The following is a 19,659-nucleotide window of genomic DNA, read 5'->3' as shown; positions in this document are numbered from 1 at the left end:
CCGACGGTGGCGTACTGATTTAAAATCTGCCGCCAATAGTCACATCCCCCCCATAGTGGCCCATGCAGGATGTCACATCCGCCCCCCCTTATAATGGCCCATGCAGGAAGTCACATCCCCCCTATATAATACCCCATGCAGAAAGTCACATCCCCCCCATAGTGGCCCATGCAGGATGTCACATCCCCCCTCCCTTATAATGCCCCATGCAGGAAGTCACATCTCCCCTATATAATACCCCATGCAGGAAGTCACATCCCCCCTATATAATACCCCATGCAGGATGTCACATCCCCCCCATAGTGCCCCATGCAGGATGTCACCCCCCCTCGCTTATAATGGCCCCTCCACGATGTCACACACCCCACCCCACATCCCCCCTATATAATACCCCATGCAGGAAGTCACATCCCCCCCATAGTGGCCCATGCAGGATGTCACATCCCCCATGCAGGATGTCACAACCCCCCCTCCCTTATAATGCCCCATGCAGGAAGTCACATCCGACCTATATAATACCCCATGCAGGAAGTCACATCCCCCCTATATAATACCCCATGCAGGAAGTCACATCCCCCCTATATAATACCCCATACAGGAAGTCACATCCCCCTATATAATACCCCATGCAGGATGTCACATCCCCCCCATAGTGCCCCATGCAGGATGTCACCCCCCCTCGCTTATAATGGCCCCTCTCCACGATGTCACACACCCCACCCCACCATTTAATGCCCTATGCCTCCATACAATAAAAAAAAAAATCCAATACTCACCTCTCTTCTCAGCTGCTGCTCCAGCGTAGCCGGCATCTTCCCGCTCTGCGCTGTGACCGCTCAGGAGAGAGCGCGGTGTAAAGACGTTACAGCGCCCTCCGACCTGAGGAGTCACAGAGCTGCACCGGAAGACACAGGACATGCTGCGGAGGCACGGGGAGGGGTAAGTATGCCGCCGGGTGCCGGGGCCCTGAGCAAGCGGGGGGAGGGGAGGGGAGGAGAGGGGAGGAGAGGGGAGGAGACGGGAGGAGAGGGGAGGAGAGGGGAGAGGAGGGGAGAGGAGGGGAGAGGAGGGGAGGGGGGGCGTCACACTTGCCGTCGGGAGATAAGCGGCCATATCCGCTGATCTCCTGATGGTAGCCGCATCGAGGTATGCTGCGAGCAGCCGGCTGCATCGCCTCTGACCTCCGTGCGGCAGATGAGCCGCTAACGGCCGCCATCTTTTTCTGAAACGCCGCGTCGCTGATTGGCCGCAGCCGGACCAATCAGCGACGCGGGATTTCCTGGACAGAAGGACAGACAGACGGGATAAGACAATTATATATATTAGATATATATATACACACACAGTACACACACAGGGTGGTCCAAAAGTAGGTGGACAGAAAATAATAACATTTATTTTGATTTATATATAAAATTATATTTACTAACACAAGCATAACATTGACAATTACATTTTATTCTGAACAATACAAAAGCCCTTAAATTTTATCAACGCAGGTGCTCAAACTATTTTCCATTACAATTTGCACAGCTTTGAAGTCTGCCTCTTACGCTTCGACAAACTGCTTTGCACAAGTCTCTTTGGGTATTCATTTCTTGAAATGCATCTCTTATGTAATTTTTCATATCGCTGACACTTTTTGGTTTTCGACTATAAACTTTGTCCATGAGTACTCCACAAAAGAAAATATCCATTGGGGTCAAGTCTGGTGAACGTGCCGGCCAATCAAGTGGGCCTCTTCGGCCATTCCATTTATTAGGAAATATTTCATCTAGATACTTGCGGACTACTCTTGAATAATGTGGAGGGGCCCCATCTTGTTGGAAATAAAGGTCATTTGAATTAGGCTGTTGCTGTAACTGGGGAACAGCTTGATTCATTAGAATTTCGAGATACTTATCTCCTGTGACTGTTCCATCAAAAAATATTGGTCCTAAAACACCAAAACTTGAAATACCACCCCAAACATTGACACCAGGCTCATTCAGTTGGTGCTCTAATGTTAATTGTATTTACTGGTATAATGAGAACATGCATTTATGTCTGTTAATATGGCCGGATAATTTGAAAGAAGCTTCCTCACTCCACATAATGTTATCTAAAATTACTGGATTGTGTTTGATAAATTTCCCCCTTCATAACCTTATTACACTTTCTGTCCACCTACTTTTGGACCACTCTGTATATGTGTGTATATTTTTCTATATTTTCATGACATTGAAAATTATATATTCACACTGGAGGCATCAAAACTATGAATTAACACATGTGGAATTATATACTTAACAAAAAAGTGTGAAACAACTGAAAATATGTCTTACTGTTAGAACCTTGTTCTTAGTTTTTTTCCTTTGCTGGTCACATGACCTTGTTGGCCTATTTAATCCTGCTCCGCCCTTCTGGCTTTGCTGGACTCCATTGTTTAACAACTTTCTAGCTAGCCTGTGCTCTGTATCTAACTCTGTTAGTTTGCTTGGTCTACGGACCTCTATGTTCTATATATTTTGTTTGTTCGTCTGTCTGCTACTATTTCTGTTAGGAGGTGTCCCATTCTCCTCCCAGTCCTTAGTACTTGTAGTGATTCCTTCCCCACATCTATAGGTCTCCGTACAGACTAGCTTAGGAGTTTAGCAGGTCTGATCGCAGGATCAGGTCCCCTGTTACATCGTAGGGATTAAGCTGAGTTCTAACGTAGGGACAGATCTCCTCCCTTTCCTTAGCTCTGGTAGCAGAACATAACAGTAAGTCCAGCCCAGCAAATGCTCTACGGAAAGATTTTTTTTTTCTGTTCCATCATGGTGTCGGTTCTGGATTTGGCTAAACACCTGCAGGGACTCTCTTTGGAGGTGACTGAGCTCCGTCAGCACGTGAGTAACTGTCCTGGAGCACATTTCTTGGAGCCTAAGGTACGTTTGCCGGATTTATTTTTTGGTGAACACCGAGAATTTTTTTCATTTAAAAATGCTTGCTTATTGTATTTTCGTTTGAGACCCAAGTCCTCTGGGGATGATTCCCAGCGCATAGGGTTTATAATGTCACTTTTGCGCAAAGAGCCTCAGGAGTGGGCCTTTTCTTTGCAACCTAGTGATACATGCTTCAGATCAGTGGATAGTTTTTTTTCTGCTTTGGGACTATTATATGATGATCCTGACCGTGTCGCATCAGCTGAGACTGAGTTAAGACGTTTGAGACAGGGATCAGGTAATGTGGAAAAATATTGTACTCATTTCCGTCGATGGTCTACTCAAACAGGGTGGAACGATTCTGCTCTGAAAAGTCTATTTCTTGCTGGGCTCAGTGAAAGGGTTAAAGACCTGCTAATTGCTTATCCTACACCTGAAGATTTGCAACAGGCTATGCAATTAGCTATACGGGTGGATAGGAGACTGTGTGCAAGGGTTAATGAGAGCAAATCCTCTGCTATGTCAGTTTCTGGTTATGAGAATGTGTGTACTAACAGTGGTGAACCGATGGAGATTGGAGCGATGGCACCTCGCTCTCAAGAAAAAGATCACAGATTTTCTGAAGGCTTGTGTTTCTATTGCGGAAAATCTGGTCATTTGATTAAAGACTGTGAGCTTCGTATGAAGAAAGAAAAAAAAATGGTCAGTCATGCCCGTATTGCCTGTTTAAATTCCAAGGGTGTATTTTTAGCTGCTTCCACGATTGCTCAGGAAAAATTAATGGAATTTCGGGTGTTTGTTCATTGTGGGTCTACTCTGAATGTAATTGATGGGGGATTCTTGGAAAGACTCAATTTAAAACCCGAACCTTTATCATCCCCCATTGCTGTGGTCTCTGTGGATGGTTCCCCTTTGAAGAATATTACTATCAAGGTCTGTGAATTTCCTCTCACTATTAATGGTGTTCACCATGAGAAATTGGATTTGGTAGTGTTGAATAACTTGCCTTCTCCAGTAATATTGGGATTGCCCTGGTTAAAATTTCACAATCCTGTACTGGATTGGTCTACCAGTGAAATTAAATCCTGGAGCCATAAATGTTATGACAAGTGTTGTAACGGGCGTATTGCAGCTTTGGATAGGGGAGAATTGCCTGTTCCTATTCAGGATTTTTGGAGAGTTTTTTCTGAGAAGGAATCGCAGGTTTTGCCTCCCCATAGAGACTATGATTGTTCTATTGAATTTGTCCCTGGAGCGACTCTTCCTAAAAGTTGTTTATTTAACCTTACTATTCCTGAGAGAAAGGCTTTGCAGGAATACATACAGACAAGTTTGGCTGCCGGTCACATTAGGCCCTCTAAGTCTCCTGTGGCGGTTGGATTTTTTTTTGTAAAAAAAAAGGACGGCGGTTTACGTCCTTGTCTGGATTTTCGTGAGATTAACAAAATTACTGTACGCAATCCTTACCCACTGCCATTGATTCCTGATCTGTTTAACCAGTTAATGGGGGCCAAGTGGTTCTCTAAAATTGACCTTAAGGGGGCATACAATCTGTTGCGCATGAAGGAGGGTGACGAATGGAAGACTGCTTTTAACACTCCTGTGGGTCATTTTGAGAATCTGGTTATGCCTTTTGGTCTTACTAATGCTCCTGCATTTTTTCAGAATCTTATTAATGACATCCTTAGACCTTTGATCGGCAAAAATGTGGTTGTGTATTTGGATGACATTTTGATTTATTCGCCGGATCTGGAGTCTCATTGGCGGAGCGTACGTGAGGTATTACAGTTGTTAATGGACAATTCGCTTTTTGCTAAGCTGGAGAAATGTGAGTTCGCTGTACAGAGAATTAGTTTTTTGGGCTACATTATCTCCAGCGAAGGTTTTGAGATGGACCCGGTTAAAGTTCAAGCTGTACAGGAATGGCCTAGGCCTATTGGTTTGAAATCGATACAGAGGTTTTTGGGTTTCGCCAATTATTACAGAAAATTCATAAAAAATTTTTCTAGTATTGTCAAACCTCTGACCGATCTCACCAGGAAAGGTGCTGATGCGGTTCAGTGGTCTTCTGAGGCCATTGAAGCTTTTGTGTATCTCAAGGAGAGGTTCACCTCTGCTCCCATCCTTATGCAGCCTGATGTGACTAAGCCGTTTTTGGTTGAGGTTGATGCTTCCTCTGTGGGGGTTGGCGCAGTATTGTCTCAGGATAACGGGGATGGATTACATCCCTGTGCCTTTTTTTCAAAAAAATTTTCGGAGACTGAACTGAATTACGATATTGGTAATCGGGAATTATTGGCTATTAAACTCGCATTTGAACACTGGCGCCACTTCTTGGAAGGTGCGGAATTTCCCGTTCAGGTTCTTACGGATCATAAAAATCTGATATATCTTGATGCTGCCAAGCGCCTGAATGCCCGTCAGGCTAGGTGGGCACTGTTTTTCTCGCGGTTTAATTTCTCCGTTACTTACATCCCTGGTACTAAGAATGTTAAGGCGGATGCCTTGTCTCGCAGTTTTTCTCCCATAGTCGGTGCTGAGAAAGAGGAGAACATTTTACAAGAAGGTGTTGTGATAGCTGCTTTGGACTCCGTTTTGGAAGATGAGATTCTTAAAGCACAGGAGAATGCCCCATCTAACACTCCTCATGGGAGGTTGTTTGTGCCTGGGACCTTTAGGAGAGATTTGTTTGTTGAGTGTCACGAATCTCGGTTGGCAGGTCATCCCGGAATCTCTGAGACCAAGAGACTGGTGGGTCGCAGTTTTTGGTGGCCTGGATGGCAGAAGGAAGTCATTAAGTGGGTGCGCCAATGTACTATTTGTGCTAGATCTAAGTCCTCACATACTCCTGCTGCGGGGTTGCTTTGTCCTTTGGAGGTTCCCAGTGCTCCTTGGACACATTTGGCTATGGACTTTATAACTGACCTTCCCCCCTCTGAGGGTTTTACTGTCATCTGGGTGGTCGTGGACCGTTTTAGCAAGATGTGTCATTTGGTTCCCTTCGTCAAACTGCCCTGCGCTAAAACTCTTGCTAAGGCCTTTGTCAAGGAAATTGTCAGACTTCATGGCGTTCCTACTGACATTGTTTCTGATAGAGGTCCTCAGTTCGTGGCTCGTTTTTGGCGTGCCTTTTGTGACAGGTTGGGAGTTCATTTGTCGTTCTCGTCCGGATATCATCCTGAATCTAATGGCCAGACAGAAAGGAAAAACCAGGATGTTGAGCAGTTCTTGCGTTGTTTTGTGGCAGACAATCAAGAGGGGTGGTCTGAGTTTCTGCCACTTGCTGAATTTGCTCTGAACAATCATACATCTTCTTCTGCTGGTTGTTCGCCTTTTTTTTGTTGTTCTGGGAGACATCCGTCGTTTGGGTCGTTCTCCAAGTTGGGATCTGCCGTGCCTGAGGAGGAGAATTTTTCCGGTGATTTGGAGAGAGTTTGGACGGATGTGCGTGGTAATCTTCAGGAGGCTAACAGAAAATCTAAAGACTACTTTGATAGGAAACGACAGGAGGTTTTGTTCGCTGTTGGTGACATGGTTTGGTTGTCCTCTAGGAATCTGCGGTTGAGGATTCCTTCTAAGAAATTGGGTCCCAAGTTTGTAGGGCCCTTTAAGGTGCTTCAGGTTGTCAACCAATCTGCTGTTAGGTTGGAGGTTCCTACCTCCTGGAGAATTAATCCGGTATTTCATGTCTCTCTGTTGAAAAAAGCTGTTGTATCGGATTGTGACGCCTCTGCCTCTGTTCCTCCGGTGGTGGAGGACGGGGAATATGAAATTTCTCGCATCCTTAACTCTAGACAGTATAGAGGTAGTTTGCAGTATCTTGTGGCCTGGAAAGGTTTCGGACCCGAGGATAACTCTTGGGTGAGGTCGGATGATGTTTCCGCGTCCAGACTTATCAGAGCATTTCACAGGAGATTTCCTGATAAGCCTGGTCCTAGGGGATCCAGAGGATCCTCTTAGAAGGGGGGGTACTGTTAGAACCTTGTTCTTAGTTTTTTTCCTTTGCTGGTCACATGACCTTGTTGGCCTATTTAATCCTGCTCCGCCCTTCTGGCTTTGCTGGACTCCATTGTTTAACTACTTTCTAGCTAGCCTGTGCTCTGTATCTAACTCTGTTAGTTTGCTTGGTCTACGGACCTCTATGTTCTATATATTTTGTTTGTTCGTCTGTCTGCTACTATTTCTGTTAGGAGGTGTCCCATTTTCCTCCCAGTCCTTAGTACTTGTAGGGATTCCTTCCCCACATCTATAGGTCTCCGTACAGACTAGCTTAGGACTTTAGCAGGTCTGATCGCAGGATCAGGTCCCCTGTTACATCGTAGGGATTAAGCTGAGTTCTAACGTAGGGACAGATCTCCTCCCTTTCCTTAGCTCTGGTAGCAGAACATAACACTTACATTCTAGGTTCTTCAAAGTAGCCACCTTTTGCTTTGATGACTGCTTTGCACACTCTTGGCATTCTCTTGATGAGCTTCAAGAGGTAGTCACCGGAAATGGTCTTCCAACAATCTTGAAGGAGTTCCCAGAGATGCTTAGCACTTGTTGGCCCTTTTGCCTTCACTCTGCGGTCCAGCTCACACCAAACCATCTCGATTGGGTTCAGGTCTGGTGACTGTGGAGGCCAGGTCATCTGGCGTAGCACCGCATCTCTCTCCTTCTTGGTCAAATAGCCCTTACACAGCCTGGAGGTGTGTTTGGGGTCATTGTCCTGTTAAAAAATAAATGATGGTCCAACTAAACGCAAACCGGATGGAATAGCATGCCGCTGCAAGATGCTGTGCTAGCCATGCTGGTTCAGTATGCCTTCAATTTTGAATAAATCCCCAACAGTGTCACCAGCAAAGCACCCCCACACCATCACACCTCCTCCTCCATGCTTCACGGTGGGAACCAGGCATGTAGAGTCCATCGGTTCACCTTTTCTGCGTTGCACAAAGACACGGTGGTTGGAACCAATGATCTCAAATTTGGACTCATCAGACCAAAGCACAGATTTCCACTGGTCTAATATCCATTCCTTGTGTTCTTTAGCCCAAACAAGTCTCTTCTGCTTGTTGCCTGTCCTTAGCAGTGGTTTCCTAGCAGCTATTTTACCATGAAGGCCTGCTGCACAAAGTCTCCTCTTAACAGTTGTTGAAGAGATGTGTCTGCTGCTAGAACTCTGTGTGGCATTGACCTGGTCTCTAATCTGAGCTGCTGTTAACCTGCAATTTCTGAGGCTGGTGACTCGGATAAACTTATCCTCAGAAGCAGAGGTGACTCATGGTCTTACTTTCCTGGGGCGGTCCTCATGTGAGCCAGTTTCTTTGTAGAGCTTGATGGTTTTTGCAACTGCACTTGGGGACACTTTCAAAGTTTGCCCAATTTTTCGAACTAACTGACCTTCATTTCTTAAAGTAATGATGGCCACTCGTTTTTCTTTACTTAGCTGCTTTTTTCTTGCCATAATACAAATTCTAACAGTCTATTCAGTAGTGTATCCACCTGACGGTCCCAACCCCATTTATAAGGCAAGAAATCCCACTTATTAAACCTGACAGGGCACACCTGTGATGTGAAAACCATTTCCGGCGACTACCTCTTGAAGCTCATCAAGAGAATGCCAACAGTGTGCAAAGCAGTCATCAAAGCAAAAAGTAGCTACTTTGAAGAACCTAGAATATAAGACATATTTTCAGTTGTTTCACACTTTTTTGTTAAGTATATAATTCCACATGTGTTAATTCATAGTTTTGATGCCTTCGGTGTAAATGTACAACTTTCAAAGTCATGAAAATACAGTAAAATCTTTAAATGAGGTGTGTCCAAACTTTTGGTCTGTACTGTATATAATAAATCTATATAGACAGTGATATATACAGTTAGGTCCATATATATTTGGACAGAGACAACATTTTTCTAATTTTGGTTCTAGACATTACCACAATGAATTTTAAACAAAACAATTCAGATGCAGTTGAAGTTCAGACTTTCAGCTTTCATTTGAGGGTATCCACATTAAAACTGGATGAAGGGTTTAGGAGTTTCAGCTCCTTAACATGTGCCACCCTGTTTTTAAAGGGACCAAAAGTAATTGGACAATTGACTCCAAGGCTATTTCATGGACAGGTGTGGGCAATCCCTTCGTTATCTCATTCTCAATTAAGCAGATAAAAGGCCTGGAGTTGATTTGAGGTGTGGTGCTTGCATTTGGAAGGTTTTGCTGTGAAGTAAACATGCGGTCAAAGGAGCTCTCCATGCAGGTGAAACAAGCCATCCTTAAGCTGCAAAAACAGAAAAAACCCATCTGAGAAATTGCTACAATATTAGGAGTGGCAAAATCTACAGTTTGGTACATCCTGAGAAAGAAAGAAAGCACTGGTGAACTCATCAATGCAAAAAGACCTGGGCGCCCACGGAAGACAACAGTGGTGGATGATCGCAGAATAATCTCCATGGTGAAGAGAAACCCCTTCACAACAGCCAACCAAGTGAACAACACTCTCCAGGAGGTAGGCGTATCAATATCCAAATCTACCATAAAGAGAAGCTTGCATGAAAGTAAATAAGAGGGTTCACTGCACGGTGCAAGCCACTCATAAGCATCAAGAATAAAAAGGCTAGACTGGACTTTGCTAAAAAACATCTAAAAAAGCCAGCACAGTTCTGGAAGAACATTCTTTGGACAGTTGAAACCAAGATTAACCTCTACCAGAATGATGGAAAGAGAAAAGTATGGCAAAGGTGTGGTACAGCTCATGATCCAAAGCATACCACATCATCTGTAAAACACGGAGGAGGCAGCGTGATGGCTTGGGCATGCATGGCTGCCAGTGGCACTGGGTCACTAGTGTTTATTGATGATGTGACACAGGACAGAAGCAGCCGAATGAATTCTGATGTATTCAGAGCCATACTGTGTGCTCAGATCCAGCCAAATGCAGCCAAACTGATTGGTCGTCGTTTCATACTACAGATGGACAATGACCCAAAACATAAAGCCAAAGCAACCCAGGAGTTTATTAAAGCAAAGAAGTGGAATATTCTTGAATGGCCAAGTCAGTCACCTGATCTCAACCCAATTGAGCATGCATTTCACTTGTTAAAGACTAAACTTCAGACAGAAAGGCCCACAAACAAACAGCAACTGAAAACCACCGCAATGAAGGCCTGGCAGAGCATCAAAAAGGAGGAAACACAGCATCTGGTGATGTCCATGAGTTCAAGACTTCAGGCAGTCATTGCCAACAAAGGGTTTTCAACCAAGTACTAGAAATGAACATTTTATTTACAATTATTTAATCTGTCCAATTACTTTTGGTCCCTTTAAAAACAGGGTGGCACATGTTAAGGAGCTGAAACTCCTAAACGCTTCATCCAATTTTAATGTGGATACCCTCAAATGAAAGCTGAAAGTCTGAACTTCAACTGCATCTGAATTGTTTTGTTTAAAATTCATTGTGGTAATGTCTAGAACCAAAATTAGAAAAATGTTGTCTCTGTCCAAATATATATGGACCTAACTGTATATATATATATATATATATATATATATATATATATATATATATATATATATATATACACATATATATATATATATATATATATATCTCATATATATCTCACTATCTAGACTTAAAAACCCTGTATATGCTAATTCCGTGTTTCCCCGAAAATAAGCCCTAACATGATTTTAAGTGATTTTTGGAGTATGCTTGAAACATAACACAAGGAGCTGTTGAAGCACCAGTTGGTGAGAAACGTTTGTCATCCTGTAAGCATTCCATTCACCGCAGCAAACCCTATGCTTTAATTCTTTAATAAAGAAGTAACATTTTAGAGGATGGTGAGATTTTTCCTTTATTTTTTCTTGAAACATTAGCCCTACTCCAAAAATAAGCCCTAGTTACAGTCAGGACCGGCGTTTGTGGGGTGGGCAAGCTGGTCATTTGCCCATTCTCTTAGGGGCCTCCAGGATTTCCATTCCGAGGTTAAAACTGTTTAGGATATTTGGTGACATCACGGTCATGTGACCATGATGTCACCAAAGGCTTTTTAACTGCGGACGTCTGGAGGAACTAAAGAGAAGACAGCCTGCTATGCAAGGCTGTCGTTAGTGGGATGAGGGTGGGCACACTGGGCAATTTTTCAGGGCCCCTACTCTCTTAGGGGCCCCCAGCATTTCTATTCTGAGGTTAAGATTGCTTAAGGACCTTTGGTGAAATCACGGTCATGTGACCATATCACCAAAAGGTCCTTTAACTGCAGAAGTCTAAAGGAACTGAAGAGGAGACAGGCTGTTATGTATGGTATGTGTGTACAGTTGAAACCAGAAGTTTACATACACTATATAAAAAGACACATACAGTTATATGAAAAAGTTTGGGCACCCCTATTAATCTTAAGCTTAATGTTTTATAAAAATTGGTGTTTTTGCAACAGCTATTTCAGTTTGATATATGTAATAACTGTTGGACACAGTAATGTTTCTGCCTTGAAATGAGGTTTATTGTACTAACAGAAAATGTGCAATCTGCATTCAAACAAAATTTGACAGGTGCATAAGTATGAGCACCTCACCAGAAAAGTGACATTAATATTTAGTAGATCCTCCTTTTGCAAAAATAACAGCTTCTAGTCGCTTCCTGTAGCTTTTAATGATTTCCTGGATCCTGGATGAAGGTATTTTTGACCATTCCTCTTTATAAAACAATTCCAGTTCAGTTAAGTTTGATGGTCGCCGAGCATGGACAGCCCTCTTCAAATGATCCCACAGATGTTCAATGATATTCAGGTCTGGGGACTGGGATGGCCATTCCAGAACATTGTAATTGTTCCTCTGCATGAATGCCTGAGTAGATTTGGAGCGGTGTTTTGGATCATTGTCTTGCTGAAAGATCCATCCCCTGCGTAACTTCAACTTTGTCACTGATTCTTGAACATTATTGTCAAGAATCTGCTGATACTGAGTGGAATCCATGCGTCCCTCAACTTTAACAAGATTCCCGGTGCCGGCATTGGCCACACAGCCCCAAAGCATGATGGAACCTCCACCAAATTTTACTGTGGGTAGCAAGTGTTTTTCTTGGAATGCTGTGTTTTTTTGCCGCCATGCATAACGCCTTTTTGTATGACCAAACAACTCAATCTTGGTTTCATCAGTCCACAGGACCTTCTTCCAAAAAGAAATTGGCTTCTCCAAATGTGCTTTTGCATACCTCAGCCGACTCGGTTTGTGGCGTGCTTGCAGGAACGGCTTCTTTCTCAACACTCTCCCATACAGCTTCTCCTTGTGCAAAGTGCGTTGTATAGTTGACCGATGCACAGTGACACCATCTGCAGCAAGTTGATGCTGCAGCTCTCTGGATGTGGTCTGAGGATTGTCCTTGACTGATCTCACCATTCTTCTTCTCTGCCTTTCTGATGTTTTTCTTGGCCTGCCACTTCAGGCCTTAACAAGAACTGTCCCTCTGTTCTTCCATTTCCTTACTATGTTCCTCACAATGGAAACTGACTGGTTAAATCTCTGAGACAGTTTTTTGTATCCTTCCCCTGAACAACTATGTTGAATAATCTTTATTTTCAGATCATTTGACAGTTGTTTTGAGGAGCCCATGATGCCACTCTTCAGAGGAGATTCAAACAGGAGAACAACTTGCAAGTGGCCACTTTAAGTAGCTTTTCTCATGATTGCATACACCTGGCTATGAAGTTCAAAGCTCAATGAGGTTACAAAACCAAAAAAAGTGTTTTAGTAAGTCAGTAAAAAGTAGGTAGGAGTATTTAAATCAAGAAAATGATAAGGGTGCCCATTCTTATGCACCTGTCAAATTTTGTTTAAATGCAGATTGCACATTTTCTGTTAGAACAATAAACCTTATTTCAAGGCAGAAACATTACTGTGTCCAACAGTTATTACATATATCAAACTGAAATAGCTGTTGCAAAAACACCAATTTTTATAAAACATTAAGCTTAAGATTAATAGGGGTGCCCAAACTTTTTCATATAACTGTATGCATGTTTTTCTCAATATCTGATATGAAATCAGAATAAACCTTTCCCATTTTAGGTCAATTAGGATTACCATAATTTTTAATATTTGCCAAATGCCAGAATAATGAGAGAGAATGTTTTATGGCATTTTTATTTCTTACTGCAAAGTCAAAAGTTTACATACACTAAGATTACTATACCTTTAAACAATTCTGGACTGCCCATATGATGATGTCATGTGTTTGGAAGCTTCTGACAGGTTTTTTGGCAACATCTGAGTTAATTAGAGACACACCTGTGGATGTATTTTAATGCACACCTGAAACACACTGCTTCTTTGTGTAGCATCATGGGAAAGTCTAAAGAAATCAGCCAAGATATCAGGAAGAGAATTGTGGACTAGCATAAGTCAGGCTCATCCTTGGGTATAATTTCAAGTTACCTGAAGGTGCCTCTTTCATCTGTATAAACAATTATACGCAAGTACAAACAAGATGGGAATGTCCAGCCATCATACCGCTCAGGAAGGAGATGGGTTCTGTGTCCCAGGGATGAATGCGCTTTGGTCCAACATGTGCATATCAACCCAAGGACAAAAGCAAAAGACCTTGTGAAGATGATGGTGGAAGCTGGTAAGATTGTGTCAATAACCACAGTAAAACGAGTACTGTATCAACATGGGCTGAAAGGCCAGTAAGAAACCATTACACCAAAAGAAACATAAAAAAGCCAGATTAATGTTTGCAAATGCACACAGGAACAAAGACCTTAATTTTTGGAGACATGTCCTGTGGTGTGATGAAACTAAAATTGAACTTTTTGGGTATAATGACCATCGTTACGTTTGGAGGAAAAAGGGAGAAGCTTGGAAGCCTAAGAACACCATCCCAACTGTGAAACATGGGGGTGGCAGCATCATGTTGTGGGGTTGTTTTGCTGCAGGAGGGACTGGTGCACTTCACAAAATAGATGGCATCATGAGAAAAGAAGATTATGTGGCAATACTGAAGCAACATCTCAAGACATCAGCCAGGAAGTTAAAGCTTGAGCGGAAATGGGTCTTCCAAATGGACAATGACCCAAAGCATACTGCCAAAATGGTAATAAAAAGGTCTTAAGGATAAGAAAGTCAATGTTCTGGAGTGGCCATCAAAAAGCCCTAATCTCAATCCTATTGAAAATTTATGGGCAAAGCTGAAAAGGTAGTTGTGAGCAAGGCGACCTACAAACCTGGATCAGTTACACCAGTTTTGTCAGGAGGAATGAGCCCAAATTCTGACCAACTATTGTTAGAAGCTTGTGTGGAAGGATATCCCAAACGTTTGACGCAAGTCATTCAGTTTAAGGGCAATGGTACCAAATACTAATGAAATGTATGTAAACTTTTGACTTTGCAGTAAGTAAAAAAAATGCTTTAAAACATTCTCTCTCTCTCATTATTCTGGCATTGGTCAAATAATAAAAATTATGGTAATCCTAATTGACCTAAAACAGGAAAGGTTTATTCTGATTTCATGTCAGATATTGAGAAAAACATGCAAATGTGTCTTTTTATATAGTGTATGTAAACTTCTGGTTTCAACTGTATGTAGATGGGTATGTGCAGTGTGTGTATTATGACATGATTATATTTGATTAAATGTTGATTTTTTTCGCACAAGAATAAACGTAGATTGTTGTTCATGGAAAAAAAAAGACATGCTTTGAAAATATGCCCTAACCCATCTTTTGGAGTAAATAATAGTATAAGAACCTGTCTTATTTTCGGAGAAACATCCTAATATTCAGAGAGGAGGAGAACTTTAGTGCCACCTATTGACTTTTAGAATTGCTACATCCAATATGTACCTGTTAAATAGCCTTGCCACTTGACTTAGGATAAGAAGCCAAACCAGACACTCCATTTGCACACACGTTTCGGGTGTTTGCACCCTCATCAGTGCAAAGCAAGAGATCTGATTTGGCTAGATGAAAATGTCTCCAGCAGGGAGGTCTAAGGGGAAACGTTTCTTCTTGTGGACAGTGCAAAAGCCACCGAAAGGAGACTTATAAGCCATGCAATGCTCCTCTGGGAATTTTCATATGCAAATAGCCTTTTAAGGAGGAAGAGGACCTTAACTTTTTTTTTTTACTATTCAGATCTTTTTTTTCACAATAAAAACTAGGACATTCATCAACATTTTGTTTGTGCTTTACAAATTAGGACAAAAACATCAGAAACAGTAAACTACAGGAAAACCAGTTCACAGTGATATAATTCTCAACTTTGCCTTACATAACAGTATTTGCAAATTATAATTTTCACTTAAGAATAACGAAATATATGATTATCTTCTAACTGCCTACTCATTAAACTAAAAATAAAAATAATTATGTTATGCAAGTGTGGTATTGCAGCTCATCTCCATTCACTTTAATAGGCCGAGTTGCAATACCAGACACAACCCAAGGTCACGGGTGGTGCTGTTGCTAAAAGAAAATAGTCACGTTTTTCTAATACTGGACATAAATGACAAGATGGTTAGTCCTATATTTACGCACAAAACAGAAAAAAAAATCTATCAACAGAAAATGGTGTTTTCACTTTGTCATAATAATGTGAAAATCAAAGAGTACGTTCACCATGTAATTCCGTGCAACCAATATTTTAAGTGATAGGTCCAGAAATCATAAAATGGTAGCTCTTCAATCAAATAGTCTGCTTATCCTGTAACCAATAAGAACTGAAAAAAAAGCAAATAAAGCTTCATTATGTAACACAGGGGTCCCCAATTGGAGGCTCGGGAGCCACACATGGCTCGTGGGCCCATGATGTGTGGCTCTCTGCTGTCTGACAGCTAGGTGCATTAACACCAGCTACAGCAAACAGCTATGAGGAGAAGGTCTCTGGATAATGGCTTTTTGAGTAGCCCTGTACAGAAGGGATGACACTACCAGTTAGAGGGGGGCTTGAAGCTAGATGCAACAGTGCGGTAATGTGTTTAATGCAAGAATGACAAATATAGGGTAAAGGTATGCTTCCTATAGGTGAGACGGGCACAAGGTTTTGATGTGCCTTCTGCTGGAAAGCTTTGGATGTCATTATACTGGTAATACTTGGGTGTCACTACTGGGAAGGAGAGGAGCTGAATGCGGCTTGCAACCATTTCTCGGTGCCAAATCTGGCTCTCAAGGTAAGAAATGTTGGGGGCCACTGACACAATTTATTTAGAATATGTTGGACATAACACATTGGATACATGAAATCTTACTTGACAGAAAAGAAAGATTGTACACACAACTCTGCTTCGAACATAAGGCTTAATGGCTACTAAGTTTACCCCCTGACAAAGCATCTGGAGCATAATGCACATCAGGCAAGGTCAGGCTTTTTGCAGTACTTTTCTACATCTCAATCACCATGTCCATAGTTTTTTTTAGGTTGTTGTTTTGGTATATTATGTTGGATTTCTTTGTTCAAATCATCCTCTATAATGATTATTACTAACATATTTTTTCTTCCATACCTTGGAAGGTTGCCTTTACTACACATGTTGGTACCAGTTCAGTGTATTCTATGGCATACTGGTAAGGGACCATTTCTGATAACGCATAACCAAGCAGCTGTTTTCCTGTGTGGGCTCTTATTATTTGATGCTATACAATTTTTATTGCTGCCTTTAATAGTATATTCATTGAATCTTAAATTTTTATATAAAAGTAATCAGTCCAATGTATGACATGCCTTGTGAATTTGCTTGACATGCTCTTGTTACCAGTATAAGCATGTATATATTGTATGTGAATACTAATTCCTGCTTGATTTGCAAATAAGTCTTACCTTAATTGAGAAGCTCAAGATTTATAGCGTGCTGTGACTCTCTATAAATCACCAATATAGCTTAAGCTGAAGGTAATTGGAAAGTAGTAAAAACATGTCTAAAGTTATATGTCATGCCATCTTGGCACACTATACCTTGCTTTTTGATGAGATTGCAAAGTGAAGAAGCAAAAATTGTAAACAGTAAAACAAAACATTGTCATTTTTTCCCTTAAGTGGTTTAAAATATAAACAAAACGATGGAAAACATTTCCCCGTAGTTGCAATGTGCTGACTAATACCGACTTGTACATGCCAGAATATGGCTAAACACTCAAACATCACTTCCTCTTTTCAATTATTAGGAGAAGGAAACCAGAAGTGTCATGAAGACTAAAACTAGTCGATATTTCAAAACATGCTTGTTTCAAGACATTACAGGAATGTGAAAATGGTTTCAACTTACCTGTGTCACTGGATCAAACACAGCCTCGGTGGTTATCCCTCTTACATTACTGCCATGACCTCGTTCAGTCATTGCAAACATCCCTGTGAATTCCTGATTCTGTTAAGAAAAGAAAAAATTATCATATGATTTTTATCATCTTACATATATGTTTTTATATACAATCGATTAGTGACATTCAACTTTTTATTACTAAATGAAAATGATTACCACATGAAATACCACATGTGTATGTATGTGTGTGTATATATAACATGTATATGTATATACCCATGGCCCATGACCACGGTTTTCAATTAAACCTGCAGTTAAGGTTTGGGTGTGTCATTTTTGTGTTTCGAGTTCACATGAAGCAGTGCTGATTTTGCATTGGATTTATGCCAGGCTGTGTGAATCTAACTCAGACCAGAGCCAGCAACGTGGGCAAACACGTTAGCACCCAAGAACCTTACGGGGTGGAAGTGCCAGCGGCACTGGACTTTATCTATTCCCGGCTGCAATCTAGAGGTGATCAATTTTCATGTGTGTGGTCTTTGGACAGTAAAGGACATTCGATTTAACTTGCCTGGGTCACTGTCTCACTAAATTCACTGGCGGAAAAGCAGCTCCCGAGATCTCAATCTGCGCATGCTCCGGCAGCCAGTGTGCCGAAGCACAGCGTAGGGCTATGTATGGGATAGGAAACCTCGCCTCCACTCACTGCCGACTTCTGAAGACGGGGCCGCAGCCACCACCGCCTTGAATCAGCGACATTTCTTCTAAGGACGGGGCCCAAAACATCACTCCTCTACCGCCGCAGCCACCACCAACCTCCTGTATCTGGGACCCCGATCAGATGGGCCACCCCTCCCCCTGGCAGTTCGCATTATAAGGCGCACCGCCTTTTTCCTCCAAAATTTGGGGGGGGGGTTGCTCTTGTATCTATGTAGCAAGCTCAGTTCTTTTCCCTTATCTAAATAGCAAGCTTGGTTCTCTTCCCGAATCTATAATCAAAATTTCAAAAGAGTTGGGGCATTGTATAAAATACAAAGAAAACAACAATGCAATGATTTGGAAATCTCTTATAGCTGTATTTTATTTGCAATAGAACACATATCACAAGTTGACAGGTAAACATTTTCCCATCTGATTTAAATAAATGAATTAATTTAGAAATTGATGGTAGCGACACATCTCATATAGTTGACACAAGGTTAACAAAAGACTGGAGAAGTAAGTGGTACTAATGAAAACAACTGGAGGGTCAATTTTGAAATAAGCCATGACTGTGTATAAAAAGAGCATGTTAAAGAGGCAGAGTCTCTCTGAAGCAAAGATGGTCAATGGTTTACCAATCTGAACAACTGAGTCAACAAATTGTATAACTATTTCAGAAAAATGTTCCTCAATATAAAAATGCTAAAATTTTGAATATCTCTCTAGTTACTATACATTGGGGTTGTATATACACTATCTACAGTACATTGGGGTTGTATGTAGAAAGCTTGGTTCTGTTCCTCTATCCACATAGTAAGCACGGTTCTGTTCTGGTAGCTAGGCAATAAGCTCAGTTCTATTACCGTATCCATGTAGTAAGTCTGTTTTTCTTCCTGTATCTACTTCGTAAGCTCGCTTCTGTTCCTATATCTATGTATTAAGCTTGGTTCTATTACCATATCTTCAAAGTATGCTTGTTTTTATTCACAAATTTATGTAGTAACCTTGGTTCTGTTCCCATATCAATGTAGTAAACTTGGTTCTGTTACGGTACCTATGTACTAAGCTTGGGTGTGTTCCAGTACCTACGTACTAAGTTCTGTGCTTTTGCCGTGTCTATGTTGTAAGCTTGTGTTGGTCTCCATATCTATGTAGTTAACATTGTTCTGTTACCATATCTACATAGTAAGTGTCAGATCTTTGGTGAAGATGTTTCTATATGTCCATTTCACTGTGAATTTGGTTTAGTGAACTACTAGATTTATATTTAGGTTGCTGATGTTTAACATCTGAGACAGGCAACTAGCTATACCATAAGGTTATTAAGTTCTTATAATCACTCAACTATGCTGCACTACCTACCACTAAATAATTCTTAATTCCTCTGAGTGATCATGCAGTTACTAATAGCTCGATAATGTTTCCACCATTTTTGTAAAGCCTTGTTACCTTCAGCTGTTATGGGCCATCAACAATTCATGGGCCAGGGCTGTTTGAATGCCTCTCATCCTAAAATATGCCAGCCAACTTTTGAATTTGACACATTCTTGGACTGACAAGTCCAGAGGTGGGGAATTCATTTTCCCGAGGGACCACATGAGAGACTGACTGTTGTGAAGGGCCGAACCAATAGGCTGAAATGAATTCTGCTCAATATTAATATATTAATATTAAATATTAACTAAATATATTATAATTATTATTTTATATTACTAATAACTGTATCACTTAATATTGAGCTGAATTAAGTATGCTGGCACCCCCTATATACAGTATGAGCCACACACAACCTCTATATTCAGTATGAGTCTCCA

General features: G+C 41.5%; 1 protein-coding gene across 2 annotated transcripts in view; it reads right to left on the bottom strand.

The window, feature by feature from the left end:
* ACOXL (acyl-CoA oxidase like) overlaps positions 1–19,659 on the bottom strand; it is a 612,189-nt gene that overhangs the window by 508,022 nt on the left and 84,508 nt on the right. For both annotated transcript variants that reach the window (XM_073672763.1, XM_073672762.1), the window contains exon 5: positions 17,150–17,248. In XM_073672763.1, coding sequence (XP_073528864.1) covers positions 17,150–17,248 — 99 coding nt within the window. The remainder of the gene's footprint in view (positions 1–17,149; positions 17,249–19,659) is intronic.

The sequence above is a fragment of the Phyllobates terribilis genome, unplaced genomic scaffold (genome assembly GCF_046119375.1).
Source record: "Phyllobates terribilis strain yellow unplaced genomic scaffold, ASM4611937v1 Scaffold_3__8_contigs__length_932513732, whole genome shotgun sequence".
NCBI classification, from domain to species: Eukaryota; Metazoa; Chordata; class Amphibia; order Anura; family Dendrobatidae; genus Phyllobates; species Phyllobates terribilis.
The sequence above is the reverse complement of the archived record's forward strand: the minus strand, read 5'-3'. Positions and strand labels throughout refer to the sequence as shown.